Raw genomic sequence first — 26,552 nt, forward strand, 5'->3', positions numbered from 1 at the left:
GTGTGCTATCTGTGGAGTGCACCAGGAAGACACGGTCCATGCTCTGTATTGCTGTCCAGCGCTGAGTTCCTTATGGAGTCAAACTCCAATATGGAATCATGAAGCACTCAAGGGCAGCAAAAATTTCACTAACATTATAGCTTTTGTTTTTGCAAGTAATAAGGAACCGGAGATTTTCTCCCTTGTTGTATGGAACCTGTGGAACCGTTGGAACAATGTACGCCTCGGCAAACTAGCTCTGCCTTTGGAGAAAATAACAGAGCATGCTCGAGAACGACAACTTGAAGTGCTTGCACCTTCAACGTTCCCCTCTTGACACCGAGGTCAACCCCAGATGGCCTGGACTCCACCGGAAACCCAACATTTCAAGCTTAACTACGACGCGGCAACGTTCATTGAAGACAATAAAGCTGGTTTGGGTGTTGTACTACGAAATAGTGAAGGTCACCCAATAGCCTCATTGACGCAACAAATACCTCTGCCAGCTACAGTGATTGAGGTCGAAGCACTTGCAGCACGGAGAGCAATGGAACTTGCACTGGAACTCAGCTTGGATAATATTGTATTGGAAGGTGACAATGAGTCTCTGTTCAAAGCTTTGAAGAGTAGAGATAAAAGTTTGACACAGTACGGCCATCTTATAAAGGATATTTTATTTCTTAGTTCACACTTCTCAGAATTTACGGTATCCTTTGCACGTCGACAATGTAATAAGATGGCCCACTCTCTAGCACGTAAGGCAAAATCCCTACCTTTTATGACTGTCTGGATGGATGTTGTACCACTAGACCTTGTATCCATTCTTCAGGCTGATTTGACTAGCCTGCCTTAATAAAACGTCTTTGGCTTGTTTCTCAAAAAAAAAAAAAAAGTTCCACCCAAATTTATAAATACACAATCTTAAGAGAGAGAATGAAATGAGGGTATTTATTTTCTTTATTTAGGGTAAAAGGGTTAGGATCTTAAGAATTTCAATGATGAATATATAATATAACCATTAAAATTATTTAAATTAGTCATTTATCTCTTTAAAATTCAAATTTATGTGGAATAAAACCAAAATTTATTATATTAGTTATAGGGACATGTTTCGCATTCTAAACCCAAGATGTATGAGATCTTGGCCTAGTGAGCCCAGTATAATAAATTTGTAGATAGTGGATTGGAGAGTTAGGCCGTAATGAATTTGATAATGGCTAGTATGGATTTAAAAGATGATCAAGCAAGAACAAGGAAAATAGAGCTGAATCATTTCTCTGTTCGATGAGATATCTCATTTTATAAATTGATAACAATTGGGTACAAGTACAATTTTGATTACTACAATATTCTTTTTCTATTTTTCTGATCTCCTCCTCATAGTGGGTCTCTTACATTATATAGTTCCCATGGACCATCCTGATCCTACTCTTATTGATCATTTGATCTCTTACTTAAGTGTCTGTCCCATCAGACACCCTATTTGACTTTCTGTGAATTGTGGTAGCCAAGACAGCACTATTCAGGGGTCTTCTCTACATAAATGCGGCCAAAAAAATAGATGCAGTGCATTTAATGCGGCAGTAGTAGCTTTTCCTTAGATATTTTCGGACTCCCTTCCTTCTCGTATGTTCATGAGGCACGTCCCTATCACTGGAGCTTCTTGGAAGGCCACCTTGATTGCTGGAATACATATTTCGAACTGTATTTATCATATCCGAGGAGGAGTTCCTCCTCAGACCGCCTTCCACTCATTTTTTATTTATGAGACTCTAAATTGGACTCCCTCATAACTATTTGTCCCTTCTCGGACCTATCAATGTCCTCGGACAAAACCCAAAACTCAATATATGATTTTGGGTCCTTATCCCTGCATGAGTTAAACACGTTAATGTCAAAACATGTTAACTTATCTTGAGATGAATAATGAACCAAGTCATTTAAGGTTGATTGCGAGTTAAGTAGGTTTACACAAAATTAACCCAACAAACTCATTTACATTGAACATTACTTGTAAAAAATTGTAGTGTTCATGGGTTGTGTCAACCTTCACCCTGAAAATTTTAGTAGGTCCTTCAAAAGATATAATAATAATGATATAATAATATTAGTATTATTTTTTTAAGCAGTTTATTTATGAGGTACTGAAATTAAATCTTGAAATTGTGATTTCTATAAAATTTGAAGGTTTTTTTTTTATAGATAAGTAGATAGTGGGAGAGGTGGCAATCGAATCACTGTGATTCTCGTTACAGCTAGGCTATTATACTAGAACCCCTAAAACTTGAGTTATGATATGGCAATTTACTAAAAGAAATGGTGCAAAAAGTGTGTTCTAGTGGTTAAAGGGTCATGCGATCAACTTAATTTGGTAGGAGTTTTATTCGGTTAACCAATTAATAAAGATAAAAGAAACAAAATAAAAGCTTGGCTTTCATGGGGAAGCTGCAAAGACGGCAATAATCTCGGGGTACAGGGCTCATCTTCTTGCCAACGTCACAATAAGTTTTTGCCAGCATACGGTTGAATCCACGTAGAACAATGTTCGGCCAAAACAGAAAAAGAAGAAAAAAAAAAAATCAAATGTTGACAAGTGACAGTGCAGCAATTGTTAAATGGAAAATGTCAAAGATAGTGCAAGTTTTAATACATAAAACTTACAAATTTATGTGACAAATCTCAAAATACACAGTGCTTAATTTGTAGCACTACTCTAAAAATTTTATTGTTGAACTACTCCATCGCATTAGACATCAACAAGAATATAAATTAAGTCTCAGTTGCCATTTTCATTACAATATTTACCAATAATTATTTCAGAATAATGTGAAGAAGAGTATAAGTTAATAATTGGATATCATATCACAGACAAAAGATTAAAAATTAAAAATAAAAATAAAATAATGAAGTTTTTTTTTTTTTTTTTGGAGGGAAATAAAAGAATGAAGTTTGAAAAATAATTCAACCTCTTTTTTATTTTTTTTGTGAACAAAAATAATTCAACCTAAATAGATGTAAAATATTGGAAAAAACTTATAACTACTAAACATGGGAAAACGCCCAAAAAAAAAAAAAAAAACTACCACCCAACATAAGAAGATCTGAGTCTAAGCAATTTAAAAAATTTAAAATGACCCAATTATTTGGCACTATAGAAACAAATTATTAATTTTTAATAGAAAAAATAGATTTTCAACCAATAACATTTGCTCAATTTTTTTTTTTTTATCATCAGATGAAGGCAATAGTTGATTTATGGTGCAGATAGAGTTTCAATCCTGAATCTCTAATTTGATAATAACAGTTTTTACTAATTGAGCTAACTAAAACCAACTATAAACTTATAATCATTCTAAACTAAGACTTTTAAGAGATTGCATGCCACAAAGCATATTATGCAATTTTGTTATGGTTTAAGCGATGGTGAAATGAAACAATAACAACTAATTTCATTGCATTTTTATTTTAACAGGGAAAAAAAAAGTTAACAAGCTATTGGTCTGCCTTCTTAATTTAGTCACTTGCATTAGTACTTGTATCATAATAAAAAATATCACATTTTAGCTAACTAAGTCTAAATTCACCCAGACTCTTTTATGGTTGTACTTTAGTTATGTAATATATTATAAACCCGGTTTAAAACACTATTATTATTTCGTGTGTATTCTAATAGATATTACTGTTTACTCCAAAAAAAAAATCTAAATTCACCCATTTTCTCTCCAAAAAAAAAAGTTTAAATTCACTCACATCATGCCATACAAAATTCTATAAAAATACATTGTTACAATTTACATTGAAACTATTTATTTTAGATTTAGTTTTTATTAATTTTTTACACATATCAATGATGAAAGAAGAAAGTTGATAGTAATTTTTGTACGAGAACAAAAAGATAAACAATTAAAAAAAATTAAGCAAAATTATATTTTAATTAAATATAGTGAATTTTAATGAAATATAATAAATAATTTAGTATGGAACATTTTAAAAAGTAAATATATAAAATATAAAAAAAAAATTATGTTGAAATAAATCAAAACTTATTTTGCATGAATCGATGCGAAATTTACCTTTCGGTTAAAAAATAGTGAGCAATGTGATGGGCAAAAGTTACAGTAGTCAAGGTGTTTCAATACCAGGCCAGTCGTGGATTCGAAAGGACCATTTAAATCTATTTAATTTAAATTTCCAAATCACAAACATTAAAAAATAAAAATAAAAAAAGAGGCTGACCACGTAGGCCACATGACGGGAGGGATTGGTTGGAGCCAAACACCTAAGGACGCGTAGCTCGAGTGATCAATGAACACGCGTACGGTCGAGGTGGCATTCGAATATAATAAATGGCCAGCGCGATTCTCCACGCCCCACCTCAACAACTACGTATATATACGCTCTACCTAATACGTATACTATACAGCTCCTCATTATTTCGACACGTGTATGTTGACGTGGATGTTCGCTTTGCTCACCTATTTCCATTTTTTCTTTTTGAATAGAACACCAGCTCTTTCTAGAATAATGGTATATGATATTTGCACAACAAATTTTATGTAACAAATAACAAATTGTTATCGATATAATGTAAAGCTATTAAGGATATCATTTTGTTACGTTGCACTAGTCTTATTACACGCATTTTACATATATGTTAAATCCAATAGAATTTAACATTAATATACCAATTTGTCCATCTTGCCATAAGATATTTCAATGTTAAATTTTTTCATGCGTAACAACAAAAATCAAAATAAACAACATTTGAAACAACCTTACAATTTTGGAGGTCAATTTTGTGACCGTTTGGATTCGGCGTCCACGTTTCCTTTCTGCGTTTTTAGATTTTTTTTTTCCCTGCGCGTGAATAGTTACCTCACATGGGTTTATTGTGCAAGAGACAAAAATTACTGTTCATACACTGTTCACAGTACTATTCATGCACTAAAAAATATTAAAAATAAGTCTCACGGTACTATTTACACATTTAAAAATTATTTTGTTACAGTATTTTCAGTTTTCAGTTTTCAATTTTTAATTTCAGCAATAATAAGTTCAATACAAACGAAGCCTATATATTTTGATAATTTGAAGATTAAGTGTAATCACAGTCGTTGGGTGTGAATGATTCTCAATAGCTGATTGTAGGTAGGATAAGTGTATAACTAGGTGGGTGTGAGTTGTGATGCTCTAGCGCACGAAGAATACGACGGAAGCATCCAATAATGAAGTAGCACGTGGACAGTTTCCACGTGGAGATTCGGTGGCGACACGTGGGCCATTTTTAAGATCTCAAGGAAGACTTTGGGAGATGATACGAGATACATATATATAATACGTGAGCTGTAGCTACGCAACCTATTCGTTTCATTGTGGGTCCCACGTTGTTTGTTTTCTGAGTCCACCTACGTGGGACACGTCAGTCTCCGGACCACACGTCCACACCGACATACGCTAAAGCTGCTGGGGACCACCCCCCCCAAAGTACTACGTGTATCGTGTATGTGGTGACGTGGCCGTTGCCTCTTCCTCCTCCTCCTCCTTCTTCTTTCTTCAACGCCATTTCTTTCTCTGTGACTCTTTTTTTGTCTCCTTTTTTAGTGAGAGAGAGAGAGAGAGAGAGAGAGAGAGAGAGAAATGCAGTGAGAAACTAAGGGTCAATACAATACAATAGCTTTCCTTGTGTTCACGTCTTTGCCATTGAAGATAGTAGAACGCAACCTCTTATATTTTAGAGTTTAAGGTATATATGTTTGCTTACTTTTTTTTTTTTTTTAAGTTTGATTCGTTCAATTTTGAAGTTGCAGAATGAGAAAATTGAGAATTTTATTCTGAATTATTTTAATTTAAGGCCTTGTTTGGTTGCTGAGAAAATGGACCAAATTGTAGTGGGAAAGACTAAAGAGCCTATTAGAAATGGAAACAAAAATATGAACTTTTTTGTGGTTTGGTTTCTACAGTGTGTATGTGAGAGAAAACCTGAAAATCCTGGCAACTTGAAAATATATATATATATATATATAGAAATATCTGTTTGTAGTTTAGTTGAGGATTTTCGTAGGAACTCAATTTTCCTTTAGTTGGTTTCAGGCTTTCAATTTCAGACTTTCATGGGTTCAATCCCTTTGGGTCCACCTCACCTCAAATTTAAATTTTCACGTGTTGGGTCCCACTCTATTGTTTTAGTATATTGCAGTTCTAATTTTCAATGACAATATTATTGTGTTAAATTGTTAATGGAACATAATTCTGTTGTATCTCGCAAGGCTTGATAGAATTGGTTTTGATCTATCTAAAATTGTGAAACCTAATGTTGTTTAGAATGTTCATTGGGTGCTTTGGAGATTTTTCCTCTGTATCCTAGATTGACACGATTACCATTAGTGCAGAAACGCAAAGGATTTTGTTACATAATTCAAATCAAGAGTTTTTAAGTGCTTATCCATGGCAAACAATGAAGAGGGGAAGCCTTCTAAGTCTGAAAAATCACCTTCACCTGCACAACTGGTAAGTTGAGAAGTGTCAACATTTATGTTGTCGAAACTGGGATATATATATATATATATATGTAGATGTATCTCAATCTTCTTGATATTGAAAAGAAAATCGGGCTAGATGTATATGTAGATATATCTAAGCTTTATATTCTTTTACATCTAACTTTTGAAAGTCTTCACATGAGTAATTATCAATCCTTTGTACTAACAGGATCAGACTAATCAGGCCAGTCAGACCAATATTCAAGCTTATCCTGATTGGGCAGCCATGCAGGTTATCTACTTTATGCCTGCACTGAATCTCCTGTATTGCAGAAAAAAACTGTTATATATTAAATAGAAGGTTTGCTTTATAATTTGTTTCAAGAAATGTTAAAGTGTACTTCAAACTAATCCACACATATATATATATATATATACAGGCATATTATGGTCCCAGAGTCACTATTCCACCATATTACAATTCCCCCATAGCTTCAGGTCATCCTCCTCACCCATATATGTGGGGCCCAGCACAGGTATAGACCAGTATCAAGGGAGTAGAAGTTTCTATATGATTTGCGATAATTATTCTACTAGCTTTGTGCATTGAGGAACAAAGTTACAAAACATCATTCTAGGATGGTTTGTTAATTTATTAATTCTTACAGCCAATGATGCCACCTTATGGGGCGCCTTATGCGGCAATCTATCCACATGGAGGGGTTTATGCACATCCTGGAGTTCCTCTTGTAAGTATACATTCTTTTTCCTTTTTTTTTTTTTTTTGCTTAGATTCTGTTTATTCATAATTATTATGGAGTCTTTCTACATTTGCATCTTGAGGGAGTCTCTACATTTTCATTTTGAAGGATGACTAGTTATTTTTTTCCATTTCCAAGACTCGAGCTTTGTAGACTGTTATAGCTGTCTTTGATGGCTTGCAACCTGAAACTTGTATTTGGAATTATGGTCTAGTTCGGTAGCTTTATGCTCCAAGTTATCTTAGTATGATTAAAATATTTACTTACATTTGGTGGACATCCTGTTGGTGCTGACTGCCCTGTCTAGGTAGCCTGAATTAAGCACAGTTCCCTTTTCTTTATGGTAGTTGTAGTTCTCAATCAAATAGTTCTAAATGCCCCTTCCCCTTTCTTCCTGTCTGATAGAATTTGAAAATAGAAAAAATACATGATAATAATTATCTTATGTACTTCTGTTTTGTTTTTTGTAAACTAGGGGTCACATGGACTTGGTCAGGGGGTTCCATTGTCACCTGCCGTAAGTGAAGCTTTCCTGCTATGATTTCTTTTGAATTTTTGCAATTCTTTTGTTTTCACTGTTGATGAAGCAATATGCCAACATAGACTTCTTTAGCCCCCCAACCCCAAAAAAAACAAAAAAAGCAGAGTTAGAAATATTTCAGTGAGGATAGACAAAAAATTGTCTGTGTTAGGTGCCCCTTAATAATTTGGGTTTAATTATGGTGCAATGAAGCAGGCTGTAACTCCTTTGAGCATTGAAACACCCACGAAGTTGGGAAATACAGATCAAGGTTTTATGAAGAAGTTGAAAGAGTTTGATGGGCTAGCAATGTCAATAGGCAATGGTAGTGCTGAGAGCACTGAGGGTGGGACTGAACATAGGATGTCACAGAGGTTTGCTGATCCTTTTTCTAATTCCTCCAATTCTCTAACCTCTTGTCTTCTTTAAATCTGGTCTCTTTGCTAGGCTAGAACACTCCACCTATTCCCATGTAAATATGTCTACTTGTATGAATTCTTCCTAGTAGACCTCTTGTTAGGCTAACTTAGTTTCTTTGGCGATGTGAACAGTGGGGAGACTGAAGATTCCAATGATGGAAGTGACGGGAATACTGCTAAGGTGAGGACTACATGCTTGGCTTATAGGCATTTTCTTGCAACACCTTTGCACTTAGATTTTGTTGATTTGACTCTTATATATACATACATATTATGGACAAAATTGTTAATTTGATTGTAATCTCCCCCATCTTTTGTTCAGGGAAATCAATCCCAAAGGAAAAGAAGCCGTGAGGGAACACCAACCACTGGTATGACTCTGTTCTTCACCAAGTATTAAATCTTGATGAACTATAGAGTTAGCCTGGTATTCAATAGTGTAGGATCACCTCTCACTGTATACATGGCATGGCCCAATGTATCTTATTTTTTAGTCACTTTGCCCCCTTTCTTTTTCAAGCATTAGAAGAATCTCTTAATCCCAAAAATCCAGCACCCGCAAGACCATCCCACTAGGAAGGAGAAGTACCATTAAGCTAAAAGGCCATTGGTGGCTAGTGTATCAATTAATGGGATGACTGAATTTACTGCGTTGGAATTGCATTGTGCCTTCTTGGTTGTGTTGAGAACCTGCTCCTCTTAATAACATCTGGTAGGTAAGTATGTAGTGACATGTTGGATTTGATTCTGGCATGCAAAAGAAGTTGGCAGTGACAGAGGGCTAGGAAGGGACTGAGACTTGGGGTGTTTATTAAGGGAAAGACCACTGAATGTTGGTGGTGATTTTAGGAAAAATTATCAAGGGAACCAATTACAAAGATGTCAGTCAGTTGTGGAATTATGGAGTACAATCTTCCTAGTAGTATTAGCTAACCAGCGTATTTCCTTTTGGTTATTGCAATTATTATGTAATCCCTTTCAATGTTCAAAAGACTAGGCCTGACCAGTGACACCACTCATTCATATATGGGGTTCTCACACCAGAATGGTTTAGAATGATGACATATGATCATTTTGAGATATTCTTCTTTACATTTTCTTGTGCTTTCATGTTGTATTTAGGCTCTAGTTTCTTTCATATCTGAATGCTGATACTAATCACATGGGGTGCTTATTGACTTAATTGGGGAAGAGCACTGAACGTTGGTGGTGATTAGGGAACATATTATCAAGGGAACCAATTAAAGACGCATCAGTTCTGCAGTTAGTTTTGACTAATTAGTTTGTTTCCTTCTGTTTATCATGTAATAATCCCTTTTCAACATCATAAGATAAATAGGCCTGAGTGATCACACTCCTGTATGGGGTTCTCATGTCACTCCTACGTGATCACTCCTGTATGTAGCTCTTGTTTTGATAAGTTCCTCTTTGCAATATCTATGGTGTTGTCTTTAGGCTGTATTTTCTTTCATATCTGATTGGTCTGTCTAAATGGTGGATGCCTAAATTGTTCATGCTTCAAACGTAGAAGAAATGGCTTTTAAACTATTTCAAAACGTTTTTTCCACTTAATACTACTACATGAAAATATCAATGAAATAGAGATGTACCAACTTCCAAGTGATCCATTGTAATGAAACATATAGCTTGCAGAAAAATTGCCTGTGGTAAGGAAGAAACTGAGATATTGAGTTGAATTCTTGTTTTGATTTTTCTGTTTACTCAATCTGTATTTGGACAGTCATTGGTGGCAAGACAGAGACACGTGCCAGTACAGTTTCTGCCAAGGAGGTAAATGCCACTACCGATAAGGTATTGGGTGCATTTGAGCTCAGGAACACTCATAACGTGAACACCATGACAACACCTACTAGTGTCCCTCAATCTTGTACAGTACCGCCTTCTGAAGGGTGGACACAGGTATAATCTGCAAATTAAGCTCTTTAGTTCTTCAGATTCCTTCCCTCCCTTATTCGTCCAGTATATGCTTCATTTTGTCAAAAGTTTGAATTATTTTGCTGTTTAAAGTCTACTGATTCATTGTCTAAAGCCTTTTCTGACCTAGTTGTACATTCTGGTGATGGTTTGTTTTATATTGCTCAGAATGAAAGGGAGCTGAAACGAGAGCGAAGGAAACAGTCTAATCGAGAATCTGCTAGGAGGTCAAGGCTAAGGAAGCAGGTATAGGAATCTGTGTATTTTGGTACTTAAAAATTCTCAACTCTTGTGTTGTTGGTCTGAATGACCAATTTGCATTCATCGAGGTCTGGCTAATGATTTGCAACCATCCACATAGGCTGAAACTGAAGAACTTGCACGTAAAGTTGAATCAATGATTGCTGAGAATGAGGCAATAAAGTCTGAAATAAATGGATTGACTGATAACTCGGAGAAACTAAGGCTAGAGAATGCTACATTAATGGTACATCCATATGCCATCTCTATAATTCATTCTTGCATGGGGAATCAATTAGTTTTTAACTTCTTTTGAGCCTGTTACTCTTGCTTCAACTTATAAATTGGATTTTATATAATTATACAGGAGAAACTGAAAAATTCACAACTAGGACTACAACAGAGAGAGGAGATAATTTTGAACAGCATTGATGACAAAAGAACCCTACCCGTTAGTACAGAAAACCTGCTGTCGAGAGTTAATAATTTGGGTTCGGGTTCAATTGGTAAGAGCATTGAGGAAAAGAGTGGCATGTATGATAAGAACTCAAGTTCTGGTGCCAAGCTGCATCAACTCTTAGATGCAAGTCCCAGGGCTGATGCCGTGGCTGCTGGCTGTTCATGATCATCATGGAAACAGCAATACTGCAGTTTTTTTAGTCATGTGGTTTTGGCAATATTAAAAGCCCAGAATTACTGCTAACAATAAGCAGAAGAATGAATCAAACTACTGAATAGGATTGGTATCCCTGAAAATGCAGGCTCTAATTTTTACTTGTTTATAATTTAGCTTATTCATGTATGAACTTATGTAACTTTATTAGTATTCAGAGTGCATGGACAACCGCAGAAAAGTAATGTACATTGAGGAGATTTAGTTAGGGTTCGCCTGTGCTGCGACACGTGTCTGCTTGTGAAATTTTATGAACTGGTGATTTGGTCCTTTTGTGGTACGTGAATGAGAAGAATTGGATGTCTTTAACCTTTTTAATTCCCCACAGGTTGGGCCTAAAACACACTGAATAATGATTGCAAATTTTTAACAGAAGTTCAAATTCAAGTTTTTTTTTTTATTTTTTTTTATTTTTTCACAATTTTTTGTCACAATTCCAACGCGGTAGACGATCACTATGAGTGGTCATCTGCCACTTACAAGTGAATCTACTATTTTTTCTTCACCACTCACACTTTGACATAGTTGTGACAAAGAAGTTGTGTAGCAGTACCACTCACACTTTGACTAGATTTTTTCTTTGTTCTCCCTCAAAGACAACACAAGATCAAAATGCCATTGGTACTTAAGTACCACAATAAAAAACACCGCCTATGAATAAATCAAATCACAACCACCTGTAAATAATAAATTAATAATTCATCAATCAAACAAACCACCCACAGAAAACACAATGCATTACAAAGTCCAAATTAAATGCATAAAATATAGTAGGTAGCATTGAGCTCAATTTCTTCATTTTTAGAAAAATTGCTTTCCAGATTCAAACTTAGGATGTGTCGTTTATGGGAGGCTACATGTCATCTAAAGGCCTGACTTCTACCACTCGGTCTTATTTTCAAATTTTAGATAGCTTAAATCAAGCTTTATTTTATTTTAGGTAGTTAAAATAAAAAAATTCAATAATGGTAGGATTTAATTAAATAAGTGACAAGTGGCAAGTTCTTATTTGTGGTCTTGGAGTATAAAATGGAGTAGGAAAATTGAGACATAAGATTTGAACTTGTCATTAAGACTCTTGTAAGTTGTGACTTTGAATCTTCTATTTAATTACTTAAAGTTTTTCTAGCCTCTAGGCATAAATCATAATCATAATCAAGGTTTTATGACAAGTGGACCAACTAGGTTGTGATCATAAATATTAATCATGGGTTTATGTCTATCGGTTCACGTGAATGAACATATACTAGTAAATGGCTTATTTTTATGTTGTTTGTTCTACCATTTTCTTTTCCTGTTATACACTGGTCTGAAATCCATGTGAGAAGAAAACAAAATCTATGGTACATTTCGGCTAGTACAAATAGATAGATGCTTTGTGTTGATACAGCAGCAACTCAATCTTCATGAGAGGTCTCTGAGTAATAAAACAAAATCTCAATTAGCACAATGGCGATATGTGGTTCTTTTGTTCTTTGTAACCTTTGTTAATGTAATATAATACTAGCTTAAGTTGTAGAAAGAGTGCAATACTACTACTCAATTGATGAATGGCTGCCCAACAAAGGTGGGTACCAATTGTTCCATTTATAGTCTTGCTATCTTATTCATTTTTCTCTTTTGTACCTCCAATCAAAACCATAATTGTGAAGGATTAAATTCAATTTACCACCAAAAAAAAAAAACAAGGATTAAATTCTTGGTTCAATCCTCTAATTTTGTGCAAAAATAGGCTACAAATTTCAAGAGCATGACGGCCTTTAGTTTATGTGGTTCTTTTGTTCTTATTCAGCCCAAAGCCCAAAGACCCAAACCTTGGTTTGGCACACACAAAAAGAATTCAATCGGAAGCCACTCTTTTTATCAGAGCCAGGTTTCGATCCTGGGACCTGTGGGTTATGGGCCCACCACGCTTCCGCTGCGCCACTCTGATTGTTGGTTAAACAGTGGAAAATATTATATTTATTTGATATCATATGGGGCTGGAAGAATTAGGATGTCTTCTAAGCTAGCCTTGTTGGATTCAAACCGTGCAAAAGAGATTTCAGATTTGGGATGGGGTAGTGACTCCATTGCATGGCTTTACTGGCCATGTTAAAACAATTCTTTTCAAATTTAGACCTTTTATAGTTATTCGGATAACTCAATCATAAAATTCTTAAAAATTATGCATACTTAGTTTGATAAGTTTTGATTTATATAACTCGGTTTTCATTACTCAAAACTCAAAAAATGTGGGCCTCAATAAAATGTAAGTTGTTTGGTTTAGTTTTTGAGTTGTGTTTCCATAACTCAAAACCCAAAATTTTGAGTTAGAGTCATGGAAACAAAATAGGGGGATTGAATTTTGTTATGTCATCAATAATTTAAATAAATACAAAAAATAGTGATAATTAACACTTTTTCTTTTTTTAGAAACAAGAAAAGCACATGCAAGTATCATGGTTTTAAAAATTGAATCAGGCCAGCCAATTCAACTAAAAACCAAACTCTAAACTAGTCAAATAAAAACAACCAAAATCTATGGTTCAACTAGGAAAAATCAAGAACTGAACATTTTTTCGGTTTTTTGATCATTCTAGTTTTTAGAACTATGGTAAGGATAGCTCTAACTATATTAATTCAAATATCATAATGTTTATCTTCTCCTTTTGTTTTTTCCCTTACAATCACATAAGTACTTTTTTTTGTTGCTTAAACACTATATACTATATTAAATAGTTCTATCTACATCACAAGCCTCTTAAATGTTGTGAGGAACGAAGGAGATGGATATTGTTCCCAAAGCTATACAACTAGATGCCTAAGAGGCAACAAAAGTCATGTACCTCAATGATAGCTTGGTATTTCTAATGAAAATATCTAGAATTCAATTCTCCTTTTCCTAAAAATGTATATTTTTTAAAAAGGTACATTGCATAGACTCAATAATAGCAAGTGAATCAGTCTCCAATACAAGATGAAAGAGCCTAGAAGTTTGAGAGCACAACCAACCTTGTTGCTTGAGCCACAACCCACCTTACTCCAAAATATTAATCCAAATTGCAATAATCTCAGCCCTATGGTTTCTACAAACAACTAATTTACAAACATGACTGTCTCAAATCGTTGCATCAAAGTTATATATGACATAATTGAAGGTAAGGGGGAGACCAAGGAGCAGAGACTTTTTACACCATGTTTGGAACAAGGGAAAGAGAAGGGAAGGGAGGTTTTTCCTCTATTTGTTTGATAGGAGAGATGAGAAAAAGAACAAAAGTGGAGGAAAATAAATCAATCCGGCTTAATTTCGGGGAAAATGGAGAGAAAACTCCACTAAAAAATGTGTGGCCTCAAATATTGACTTTAAAATTTTTAATGGCTCCAAACTTACTTTTTTTGCCCAAATTTTCGTTTCTCTCTCTAATAAACATATTTTTCTCTTTTCTTTTCTCCTTTTCTCCTTAGTCCTTATTTCCAGATATGTACGAAAGACTTTTCCCTTTCCTTTTTCTTTTCATTTCCCTCACTCTTTTCTTTTCTTTTCTTTTCCCTTTCTCCAGCTGCAACTGAACACAGTGTAATAGAGCTATAGAAGGGTTGATATTGTCCCAAGTTGTTTTGTGTGTAGTAATATGTTGCTTATCTATCCTAATGCTTACCTAGCCTCATCAAAGATTCCATTTACTCCCATTTAGACGTGGATTTCATATCTCAAAAAAGCATGGGGCAACAAAACGATTAGGAACGGTAAGCTCACAAAAAATGAAAAAGGAAAAACGAAGAATAAAAATCAAGACAAAAGCATAAACAAATGCCACATATAACGAATATAATAGTCAATTAATTATGACACAAAATAAATACCTAAAGAAAGTCCAAAGTGAAAAATGGTTGCAAGTTTAGAGCATCTCCAGCAATAGATGCAAAAGCAAAATATTAGCCATTATGGCTAATGGAACCCAAAAAAAGAGCTCCAGCAGCTTCTCTATAACCCTTTTTTTTTGGGCTTATGAATAGTAGCCCATCAAGTCTGATGGGCTACTATTCATTCTTCAAATATATATTTTCTATTATAATAATGATGTAGTGTATAAAAAAATGTTGGAAGATGTGTAGTTGTTAAAAAACTAATAAATAATGAATGAAAAAATAATATTTAAATGAGATAAAGAATGGGATAGAGAATCTGTTGGAAGTGTATTTGAAAAAGTGAGTAGGCAAAAGCTAAATGTCACTGTTCATTAGCCAAACAGTACAAAAATTTGGCTAATCTGCTGGAGATGCTCTAAATAGTGTATATTTAAGTGGCCTCGATTATGTTTTATTTTATATATTTAATTGGATGTGGGTTAACATTGGTTTGGTGATTGAGATACCCCCACTTCTTTGTAAAAAAGGATTAGCAATTATGTTTGCCATTACCTATATTAAAGCACAAGAAATTCTATTAAAGTATTTTGTCTAAATTAGTGTCAGGGATTTTATCAGGAGAGAATCTTATTATATCGTGATTAGTGTTCTTACACTTTTTCTCAAGGAAGAAATTTCCGAGTTGTGCAATCTCAATTCTCAACCCTAATATTGTCATATTCAATCTTTGCTCCCTAAAAACAACATGATCATGGTATTCTCTCTAAGGTTGTAAAAATCAATGAATCTGTTTGAACATCTTGACTGAGCTCAACTTGGGAAAAATATTTGTGAAGCTGTCAAATGACCATTTTGATGTTAATAAGTTAAACGTATATAAATATTAAAATTGATGAACTTTATATGCCCATCAATATCTTAAATAAAGTTTATAAGATATTAAGGGTATATTTGATAACTATTTTTTCCCCTTATTTTCTATTTCCAAAAACAATTTTCTATTTTTGAGATTAAAAAACTTGTTTGGCAACTCAAAATAGATAGAAAACAAAAACTATTCTCCAAACTCAATTTGTGAAGGAAACTGAAAACATGCAAAAGACTGTTTTCAATTTCTATTTTTCAAAAGTCAATAAAAACACACATTTGAGTTAATGATAACGAGTTAGCATTAGAGTTCAAATTTTAGTAACAACATATTTTAGTATTTTCTATTTTTTTTATTCAAAAAACTATTTTTTAAATTTCAACTAACCAAACATGTTTTTAATTTCAAAAATACAAGAATTTTTTTTTTCTTTATATTTCCAAAAACGAGTTTTTGAAAATAGAAAACAAAAACTGTTATCAAACATAACCTAATTATTTTTAATCTACTAATAATCTAAATAGTCTATTTAGTAGTAAAAATCATGTATTTTTATTATTGTTATTATTATTATTTTGACGAAAAAGATAGAAAATCATGTATAATTTTTAACAATACAAAAGCTGGTGAATCTAATTTTATAAGTCATAAAAAAAAAAAAAAAAAAATTCAGTAGGTCTAATTAACTTTAATATTATAATTTCAATTGTAATTTAGTTATTAATTATTAGCATAGAAATGAGTAAAAATTATAACACTAAATTGGTTACCCATAAGGGGTGAATGCCTCTAGATTATCTAGCAACTAATTCTGATGGGTTGGGTCAATTAGTCATAGGCCTTACTGACTTATTGATCCAAAAATAAAAGTCTCTAACACACAGTGACACAAGCTATTGTATGTTCTTCAAAGTTCAAACATGATTTTTGTTTTTTTTTTTGGGATAGATAATAAGGTAAGTTCCACTTGTATGAAGTAAAACACATTGGTTCATCCTGCCAGCAGAACAATTGGAAGCAAAATTTGGGGGGTTACAAGCATAACTTAATACTTTGATTAATGATACCTATCTAAAGTTTTAGACTGCCAGAACTTTTATTTTGCGAGTGAATCAGAGCTCTCCATCTAATTCATGATCATTGTCATCCGCCTGCTGGGAACCACTGCAATAAACATGAAATTCAATCACTTATGTCTATCTGGAAGTCTCGCTGCCACACATTCGATTTCTAATAATAGGTTCGGGAGTTATAAAGAACAATAGAATGGGTAAAACATCAAAAGTTGGAATGATTGGAAAATTCTCTAATGTGTCTAGAAGTTTATAAGAGAAGAAATGGAAAAAATAGAAATATATAATTATTATACCCTTCACTTTTTAGTTTTTATTTGTCTTTTCTTGGAATAGGGATATAATCAATAATTAAGCGCCATTCCATTAATGGAATGTGTATTCCCTTCCTACTAAAGTCACCATTTCATTCCTTACTAAATTCCTAAAAATGAGAATGGATTGAATGTTCCTTAAAAAATCCATCTCGTTCCATTTTCCCCCCTCCCAAACAAGTTATAGTTGGTAATAGGAACAAACTACAGGTGGCTTTGGAATACAGCTCAAAGCTCCTGCAACTTTTTTTATTGGTTGCTTTTCTCTCCACACCACACCCCCCCCCCCCACCCCCAAAAAAAAAAAAGAAAAAAAAAAAAAAAAAAAGAAAAAAAAGAAGTAGGTTAAATTACAGGTTTGAGGTTTAAAAATTACCTCGTCTGACTGCAGTGCTTGCTTAAATTTTGACAAAGAACCTTGCTTACATCTCCTACTTTAACAGATCCTTTCTTTATCAATTCCGCCAACTGCAAGAGTAATTGGCATCATCAGTAAAACTGAAATATCCATACACAGAGCATAAACAAAAATGACTTTGAATTAAGGTTGAAATTGATAAGCAGAACATCTAAACTTACATCATCTTCTGTTTCCTCAATTAACCTGTCCCATTTTAAACACAAATGATCAGACTCAGTGAATCAACATACCAAAATAGTTAATAGTTCGTTTGGAATAAGTTATTTTCATTAGTAATTTACTTTTTTTTTTTTTTTTCTTAATAGCTGAGCAAAAGTACAGTTGTCCAAAAAAAAAATGAAGCTTTAAAAAGCTATAAATAACCCCCCCCCCCCCCCCCCCCACTCCCCACACCAAAAAATAGGCTAAACTTTACAGAAGAAGGTGCATAATGCCCTCATTTGTAATGGGAGCAAAAAGGCAACAGGCAATTTTTGGTTTTTGATAGGTAAAACTGAGATACAAATAACAAAAAGGCAACAGGCGTAGAAGTTCAAGATTGAATTCTGGCCACAAGAGGAGGTATACCAGAACTGTTTGATGTCTCACCTTCCACAATAAGATGATATAGCTTTTGAATATGCTCGAGCTTCTTGTTTATCTACCACAAAGAAAACAAACAATTGTTAAAAGGCATCACAGTTTTCAAAATGCAAATAAATTTTGGACACTACAAAAAGGCAGATTTTCTGGAGTGTTTGTAAGTGCTCTCAGTAAAAAATACAAAAATAAAAGCATCACAGAAAAATTCCACATTCTCCCTTCTCCAACCTAATTATTTTCTAAGACCTTTGCATTGTAAAAAGGATTAATAGAATATCAAGTCATTTAAGCACATCAAGATTCAAATGTCAATATTCAAGTGAAGATGTTAGCATAAATTAAAATTTTGTCATCTTGTATAATTGAGGTCATAAAGTTTGCCTTAGATTGAAGAGTAATAATCATCACAAATTTCTCAAGAAGATAGAACATACGTCAGAATCTAAAAGGTCTCGTGTCCCCTATTTTGCTACATGAACTATAAAGACAATAAGCTATGTTCTATTTTTACTAAAGGAAGGAGAACAGGACAAGACAATTAGCCTACTCTTTATAAACTAGCCGGCAAATAACTTATTTAATTCAAATATCAATCTTGATTAAAAGAAAATCACCATGACAACCTAAGCACAAACTGTGGCTAGCATTATTTGCAAGAGCGAAATTTGAACTTAACTAATCCAAGTCATTGTAAAATAATACTTACTTGTCGTGAGGTTATTCCAATCATCCACTCTGACCCACTCATGCGTGGTTGAATCTATCTGCAAAATGAAGAGATGTAATTGAATATACCCACAGCAGCATATCTAAACATGTCATAATACCACAAGATATTGACCAGCCATAGAATGGCGGCCACAGAAGATGAACATTATGATGCGGCCACCACACCACAATATCCATGCATTTGACAAAAGTCCTAAATACAGGGTTGGTCCCTAAACTCTAGCTCATGACTGATAGGGACAAAAATCAATCACTTTAAGCTTTTTAGGGTCTAAAAGCGACCACTTTAAGTTTGTTAGAGACTAAAAGCAACCACTTTACTTTAAATTTCAAGGACTAAAATTGCTCATGAGCTAAAAGTTTAGGGACCAACAGAACAGTATTATTTAAGCCCCCAAAAAACATGGAGACAGTGACACAACAAAGAGAACAAATCAAAGTAGAAACTACCTGCTCAAGAGTGTAATCTTGCATCTTGTCGCAAAGCCCATCAAGAAGTTCAACGACTCTGAGCTCACTGACTCTATTGGAAAGAATTGCACAACCATGAAATCAGCCACTCGTAAACCAGACTACAAAACAACAATCACTTTCGAAAATGATCATATACGCCGGAGACCGTATGTACAGCACTTACACTTAATAGCCATAGATAAATCACCCATTACATCAGAATATATATTAAAACCTCTCAAAACCCCCCATATGATTAGCTTGAACATCTTAATCTAGATCTAATAGTACATTGCTTTCCAATCCCCCCCAATTCTGATATAACGTACATTATAATCTAACTCACACTAAAACCCTAAAAAAGGTAGAATTTATTATTTTTTGAGTTATACGAAATATAAATGACTAAGTATGAATATACCCTATAACCTATATGATNTCTTCCCACGAGACACCCACGAACAGTCTATTCTGTCATACTGTACTATTTGATACACACTTTCTATGTCTACACTATATATACCCACATTACCCACAAATGTTAAGGAGTGCTTCTGAGAGAAAACCGTAGCCACAAACCTTGAGAGTTAGAGATTGTTATACCCACATTTCTCTGCACAATTTATTGTGGATTTTCCTCAACTCCTACCTCTCAATTTCCATACCATTGCAAGGCTGATAGCCCAAACACTTACCACACCTTTTCAAAGTGTCAAGTAAGGTTTTTGGTGCTGCTGGAAGCATTGGAAGAAACCAAGAATGGCAAATGCAACATGGAACTTGTTGCGGGATCCGAAGAACTAGACAAAACACGATTCCGAGAAGCCTTGTTGAAGTAGGAGTTTTAAAAGTTTAGGTGCATCGGGTAGATTAGGCTTGGAGGGTCTCTTGTTAACCCATATATTCCAACTGATTGTCTAGTGGATCGATTACCACTTAGAGGAGGCGGAGAGGTTTTTCTCCGAGTTCTTCGGTTTCCTCTTTGATAACACATTAATGTGTTATCTTGTGTTTGCATCCTTCTTCTCTACTCTTTTACATTTCATTTTATTGATGTGTTACTTTCATTATGAATTAGAGTAGCTTGTTTGTTTATCCGCTCGTTTTTACATTATTCCACATTTTGTATTAATTAGTGTAAAATCTATCGAGCCGTAACTTTAATTTGGGAGTCTAGACAGCTCTTGTGTTTTCAACACATTTTCGAGCTTTCATTAATAATCTTTTTGGGCAAGATTCATAGATGTACATGACAATTGACATGACAAATTACATTCATAATTAAATTGGTATGTCCTCAACATTATCACTAAAATAGTTATTACTTTCTACCCTTGACCCTTAAGTGAGCCACCCCAAAAACCCAAGAACCTAGTCCACACAAAGAAATAGAGAGAAGAAAATATATATATATATATATATATATATATTTTAAGACCTTTAAAAGCATCGCTTTTGTTGGCTCTGGCGTGGCTCTGTGCACACACAGACCTAAGAACCAGGAATTGATTGGAACTTAAAACTCACCTCAAAAAAAAAAAAAAAAAACAACAACAACAACAACGTACATCAACAACAACAACAACAACAACAATAATAATAATACTTGAAAGGATGAGAAAAATGTAAGAAAAAAATTTTTTGGGTTTGTTTTTCTTGTTAACCAAACTGGGAATGAGAGGATGATATTTTATTTTTTAATATTTTTATCTTATTGGGATATTGACCTTGTAAAGGCTGAGTTTCAGGTTGGGTTGAGTCCCCCTTTTTTTTTTTGGGAGAAAGCTTGAGCCCAATTAAGTCTAGACTTTTTTTTTTTTCAAGATTTTTATTTTTTATTTTTAGATGAGAAAAACTATATCTTTATACCTATTGAATTTGTAATTCATATTAGTGTTACATGTTTTTAATTAATTAGCTTGATTATAATAGTTATATGCCTATTTATTATAATTTACATTTAAGTAAGGTTCTTGAAAGTTGAACAAGTTACTTACTCCAAGCTGGTATCTTGTTTGTACTCTTTTATATGCCTATTATTTTTCATATACAAACAATTTGTTCAAGGACTTAATTTTAATATCTTACATAAACTACATTATTATTTATCTATTTTTGTTACATTAAAAATAAATATGCTTAGAACTAAATTGATATATATATATATATATAAACATATCATGCATAACATAAACTGATTGCAAAAAGAAGATTGCAATCCATAGCGACTGGATTGTCCAAACACTCCCACGCTAACCTCACTTTGCAGAAAAATTTCATATTCTCCCTTCTCCAACTTAATTATTTTCTAAAACCTTTGCATTGTAAAAAGAATTAATAGAATATCAAGTAATTTAAGCACATCAAGATTCAAATGTCAATATGTCAAGTGAAAATGTTAGCATAAATTAACATTTTGTCATCTTTTATAATTGAGGTCATAAAGTTTATCTTAGATTGAAGAGTAATAATCATCACAAATTTCTCAAGAAGACAGAACATATATATGTAAATTGTCTTAGTCCCCTATTTTGCTACATGAACCATAAAGACAATAAGGTATGTTCTATTTTTACTAAAGGAGAACAGGACAAGACAATTATCCTATTCTTTATAAACTGGCTGGCAAATAACTTATTTAATTCAAATATCAATCTTGATTAAAAGAAAATCACCATGACAACCTAAGCACAAACTGTGGCTAGCATTATTTGCAAGAGCGAAATTTGAGCTTAACTAATCCAAGTCATTGTAAAATAATACTTACTTGTTGTGAGGTTATTCCAATCATCCACTCTGACCCACTCTTGTGTGGTTGAATCTATCTGCAAAATGAAGAGATGAATTTAAATATACCCACAGCAGTATATATAAACATGTCATAATGCCACAAGATATTGACCGGCCATAGAATGGCTGACACAGAAGATGAACATTGTGATGCAGCCACCACACCACAATACCAATGCATTTGACAAAAGTCCTAAATACAGGATTTGGTAAAACAACAAAGATTCAGTCATCAAAACACATAATAGATGCTAGCCACATGAGTAATAACCAACGAACAACTTATATAAAGACAATACTAGCCACAAAACAACCAAACCCAACCCATTTATGACCTTTCCAAACCCACCAAACCTAAAACTGAAAAAAAAAAAAAAAAAAAAAAAAAAAAATTGTCGTGAGGTTATTCCAATCATCCACTCTGACCCACTCATGCGTGGTTGAATCTATCTGCAAAATGAAGAGATGTAATTGAATATACCCACAGCAGCATATCTAAACATGTCATAATACCACAAGATATTGACCAGCCATAGAATGGCGGCCACAGAAGATGAACATTATGATGCGGCCACCACACCACAATATCCATGCATTTGACAAAAGTCCTAAATACAGGGTTGGTCCCTAAACTCTAGCTCATGACTGATAGGGACAAAAATCAATCACTTTAAGCTTTTTAGGGTCTAAAAGCGACCACTTTAAGTTTGTTAGAGACTAAAAGCAACCACTTTACTTTAAATTTCAAGGACTAAAATTGCTCATGAGCTAAAAGTTTAGGGACCAACAGAACAGTATTATTTAAGCCCCCCAAAAAACATGGAGACAGTGACACAACAAAGAGAACAAATCAAAGTAGAAACTACCTGCTCAAGAGTGTAATCTTGCATCTTGTCGCAAAGCCCATCAAGAAGTTCAACGACTCTGAGCTCACTGACTCTATTGGAAAGAATTGCACAACCATGAAATCAGCCACTCGTAAACCAGACTACAAAACAACAATCACTTTCGAAAATGATCATATACGCCGGAGACCGTATGTACAGCACTTACACTTAATAGCCATAGATAAATCACCCATTACATCAGAATATATATTAAAACCTCTCAAAACCCCCCATATGATTAGCTTGAACATCTTAATCTAGATCTAATAGTACATTGCTTTCCAATCCCCCCCCAATTCTGATATAACGTACATTATAATCTAACTCACACTAAAACCCTAAAAAAGGTAGAATTTATTATTTTTTGAGTTATACGAAATATAAATGACTAAGTATGAATATACCCTATAACCTATATGATACTAACAATCCAACCAACAAAAAGAGAGGAGATAATTGAGGCCATACCTGTAATCAATTACCTTTCCTTTACGTTGACCTTTAGAGTCAAGTCGGTGTCTCATATCTAAATGATTCCTTGGTTTTTCCTGTCAAATTTAACATTTTAAGCTTAACAGAGATGATAATAATTGATAACCCCAAATTTTTTGTTTAATTTAAAATTAAAAAAAAAAAATTTAATTCTTACATTGGAAAGGCCATACTCTAGCTCTTCCTGCAAAACAATTTGGCTGTTGTATCAGATCGCATAAGAATAAGATTAAATTGATGTATTGGAAAAGAGTGATGGTGAAGAAGAAGAAGAAAGAGTACCGCGACGGCATTGCAGGCTGCGCATTTGTCATCGATGCAGTAAGCAATGGAGATAACGGCGAAAATCGTCAGAACCAGCCACGCCGCCGACCTTCCCATCTTCCGATTTCGACTCTCTCTCTCTCTCAAGTCTTAAGTCTCAAGTCAAAACTCAGAACAACTCTGTTAGTATTGGCGACCATTTTTTCTCACTTGCCTGTATTTTTCACTTTTTTTTTCCCTGTACTGGGCCTTGGACTCGATGCCGGCCCATTTCCAAATTAGAACTCCACTCCTTTTTTTTTTTTTTTTTTGGGAATTTGGATCCGACACTGTGCAATTACCCCTAATAAATATGAGAGAGAATTTAAAAAAGTGAAAAAGGTAAAAAGTAAAAACATACAAAGTTGAATTTTTTTTTTTTAAATGCAACGGCTAGATTAAAATCAAAAATTTGAATTTCAATCTCAACTATTTAAAAACTATTGTCAAATGCAATAGCTAATGACATTTTTTTTTGGGTGTTGTATCTATACGATTATAATGCTATGAGCTGAGACTATTGTTGTAGAGGTTATAAAGTAGATGGTGAGTTTATTAGTCTGCAATGTAATATAAACTATTTAAAAAATTATTGTCAAATGCAATAGCTAATGACATTTTTTTTTTGGGTGTTGTATCTATATGATTATAACGCTATGAGCTGAGACTATTGTTGTAGAGGTTATAAAGTGGATGGTGAGTTTATTAGTCTGCAGTGTAACATAAACTCAAAAGTTATAAAATTGTTATCTTCAATGTGAACTCTCCCTTTGTTCAACATTATTTATGAATGAGCTCACATCCTCACTCTGAGCATATTTACTTATTGCATATATAGTTATATACTTATCTCTGATTGTAGGAAGCTACTTATATAGTCTTATAGACAGGAAAGTTGAGAGTAAGAATTTTTTTCAAGATGCCAACTTTTGTGCAAACCAACTAGCGACACACAAAGTGGACTACGAAGAATTATACTTTTATAAAAAGCCTACCAATTTTGTTGTATAATATCTTTTGTGAGATTTTATGCACATGATATCCTCAAGACCCACAAGCTAGTACTTAAAATTAATGTTTTGCCTTCTTGTTTTAGAGAAAAAAAATTGCAAATATTTGGTACATGCTATCATAAACAATATGGGTATTATATAAAGAGTTTTGTAGTTTAATAGTATCACATGACCTCATTTACATAAAGAACATGAGATTGAATCCCTCCACGCCCCCCTCCCCCTGGCATGATAATTGAATTATATATATGTATATAAAATACAAGAGAAGAAAATAATAGATGAATAATAAGTGAGGAAGATCTAGGTTTTTCTTGTAAGAAGAATTAGACAACATCACTAAATTATATAACTGTTGGCAAAATAATATATAGTTACAATATCATTACCATCTCTTAAACATTATGGACTAAATTCTATGAATTAGAAGAAAATAAAGTTATTTCTTAAACAGTCCAACTATATCAACATAGTTATATTTGAAGGTTTATTATATCATTTCACATATAGTGAAAAAAAGGTAAATACAGTAAAAAAAAAAATCACATGTACCCATCCTATACATAATGGTGTATGAATATTTTATACAATTGGAAGAATTCGCTATTAAGAAGGATACACTATTTTCACAAAATAAAAAGAAAAGGCACACTATTAGACTATAGTATATGATAGTTTTGGACCAAACCATACTCAAATCCATAATTAAAGATCATGTGGTCCGAACCAAAGTAGTCCATCATTCTCTTAATTAAGCTAAGATTCTTTGCTCCTAATTTCATAACGTATTCACATGCGACCTTTTTCTCATACGCTAATCTCTTTTGGAATTTCATGATGATTGTCTGGTTATTCTTCTCTCCATCCTCTACTTGAAAAGTCAAATATGTGTTAGACATGGTTTTTTATTATTATTATTATTTTTTTATTATTATAGGCCTTTGAAGGTCATCAATGAATCAGCAATTCATCACTGTTAAAGGTAGGTCCCAGCGAGACTTCCTCAAGGTTGGTGAAGTAATAAATCCACCAATAAATTCCCCTTGCATTATTCAGCCCTCTAAATGTAAATCCTTACATTATTGTAAGTTAAAAGCAAGAAAAATCAATGCCACGGGCTATGATGATGGGGATAATGAAAGGTCTCGTTGGGAATAAAAGTCTTTGCAAAATAGTAGCTCATTGTACGGTATTTGTCCCGTAAAGTGTTAGCTTTAATTGTGCTGTATATTTAAAAATTATGCATTTTTAAATATATACCATTATCAGATTCTTTAAAATATTTTTTTATTTTTCCTGTGTGGGTTGAAAATAATTAATATTCTATAAAAAAAAGTGATAGCCTTAATCCTATAACAATTCTAAAAATTAAAATAATGGCCTTAATCTTGGAAAATGTATATATTAATTGACACCTATATTATTTTTATTTGTGATATAATGGAGTCTAAAATTGTCAAGAGTCTTATGGTTTAGTAATTAATTTGTTTCTTTGACAAGTAAATGAATAAAAGAATTAAGCAATCTTTTCTTTCATTCACTTATTTAATATTTTGTTTGAAAACACATCCAAAAAATAAGAAAATGTACTAAATATATCCAATACTTAATTATTTGGTTTCTATTTTTTGACTTAATGAGATTATACTAAGATTACTTAAATATGTTACTAAATTGAAATATAATAAAACCAGTCAATTTGTTTTTTCTCTCTCAAACATTAAACCAAATTAAATGTATACATATTTGATATTCCGTATTGCCTATAT

The 26,552-nt window shown here is 33.3% G+C and overlaps 3 protein-coding genes and 1 non-coding gene across 6 annotated transcripts; 2 read left to right on the plus strand and 2 right to left on the minus strand.

The window, feature by feature from the left end:
• Positions 1 to 334: 334 nt before the first annotated feature.
• On the plus strand, positions 335 to 832 carry LOC112023597 (uncharacterized). Its single transcript, XM_024056211.1, has one exon. The coding sequence runs from the start codon at positions 335 to 337 to the stop codon at positions 830 to 832; it is 498 nt and encodes a 165-aa protein (XP_023911979.1).
• A 4,703-nt stretch (positions 833 to 5,535) lies between these two features.
• Positions 5,536 to 11,324, plus strand: LOC112023630 (G-box-binding factor 3). 3 transcript variants are annotated; one of them, XM_024056249.2, is made up of 13 exons: positions 5,536 to 5,722; positions 6,364 to 6,486; positions 6,688 to 6,750; positions 6,899 to 6,994; positions 7,127 to 7,207; positions 7,695 to 7,736; positions 7,953 to 8,113; positions 8,291 to 8,339; positions 8,481 to 8,529; positions 9,900 to 10,078; positions 10,262 to 10,339; positions 10,455 to 10,580; positions 10,701 to 11,324. In XM_024056249.2, exons 2-13 carry the CDS (start codon positions 6,424 to 6,426, stop codon positions 10,956 to 10,958), a joined length of 1,245 nt encoding a protein of 414 aa, XP_023912017.1. In that variant the 5' UTR covers positions 5,536 to 5,722; positions 6,364 to 6,423; the 3' UTR covers positions 10,959 to 11,324. The 3 variants fall into 3 exon arrangements, with proteins under 3 accessions (XP_023912017.1, XP_023912016.1, XP_023912018.1); XM_024056248.2 differs by having other exon boundaries at positions 5,537 to 5,722; positions 6,369 to 6,486; XM_024056250.2 differs by having other exon boundaries at positions 5,538 to 5,722; positions 6,369 to 6,486; positions 7,956 to 8,113.
• A 1,543-nt stretch (positions 11,325 to 12,867) lies between these two features.
• Positions 12,868 to 12,939, minus strand: TRNAM-CAU (transfer RNA methionine (anticodon CAU)). Its single transcript has one exon. It is a non-coding gene; the product is annotated as a tRNA-Met (tRNA).
• Positions 12,940 to 16,622: 3,683 nt separating this feature from the next.
• Positions 16,623 to 23,944, minus strand: LOC112023638 (uncharacterized). Its single transcript, XM_024056260.2, has 9 exons — positions 23,750 to 23,944; positions 23,625 to 23,651; positions 23,444 to 23,523; positions 22,955 to 23,027; positions 22,481 to 22,538; positions 18,123 to 18,174; positions 17,693 to 17,717; positions 17,490 to 17,581; positions 16,623 to 16,890 (listed from the first exon to the last, which is right to left on the minus strand). The coding sequence occupies exons 1-9, from the start codon at positions 23,846 to 23,848 to the stop codon at positions 16,839 to 16,841; spliced, it is 558 nt and encodes a 185-aa protein (XP_023912028.1). The 5' UTR covers positions 23,849 to 23,944; the 3' UTR covers positions 16,623 to 16,838.
• Positions 23,945 to 26,552: the final 2,608 nt, after the last annotated feature.

The sequence above is a fragment of the Quercus suber genome, unplaced genomic scaffold (assembly GCF_002906115.3).
Source record: "Quercus suber isolate HL8 unplaced genomic scaffold, Cork oak 2.0 scaffold_1064, whole genome shotgun sequence".
NCBI classification, from domain to species: Eukaryota; Viridiplantae; Streptophyta; class Magnoliopsida; order Fagales; family Fagaceae; genus Quercus; species Quercus suber.

Bases quoted from the DNA above. Each gene is read 5' to 3' on its own strand.
- LOC112023630 (XM_024056249.2), top strand. From the start codon at position 6,424: ATGGCAAACAATGAAGAGGGGAAGCCTTCTAAGTCTGAAAAATCACCT. The intron at 6,487-6,687 runs GTAAGTTGAGAA...TTGTACTAACAG, and splicing joins CACCTTCACCTGCACAACTG to GATCAGACTAATCAGGCCAG. The intron at 10,079-10,261 runs GTATAATCTGCA...TATATTGCTCAG, and splicing joins CTTCTGAAGGGTGGACACAG to AATGAAAGGGAGCTGAAACG.
- LOC112023638 (XM_024056260.2), bottom strand. From the start codon at position 23,848: ATGGGAAGGTCGGCGGCGTGGCTGGTTCTGACGATTTTCGCCGTTATC. The intron at 17,582-17,692 runs GTAAGTTTAGAT...TTACTCTTGCAG, and splicing joins TTGAGGAAACAGAAGATGAT to TTGGCGGAATTGATAAAGAA. The intron at 16,891-17,489 runs GTAATTTTTAAA...TGTTTATTGCAG, and splicing joins AAGCACTGCAGTCAGACGAG to TGGTTCCCAGCAGGCGGATG.
- LOC112023597 (XM_024056211.1), top strand. From the start codon at position 335: ATGGCCTGGACTCCACCGGAAACCCAACATTTCAAGCTTAACTACGAC.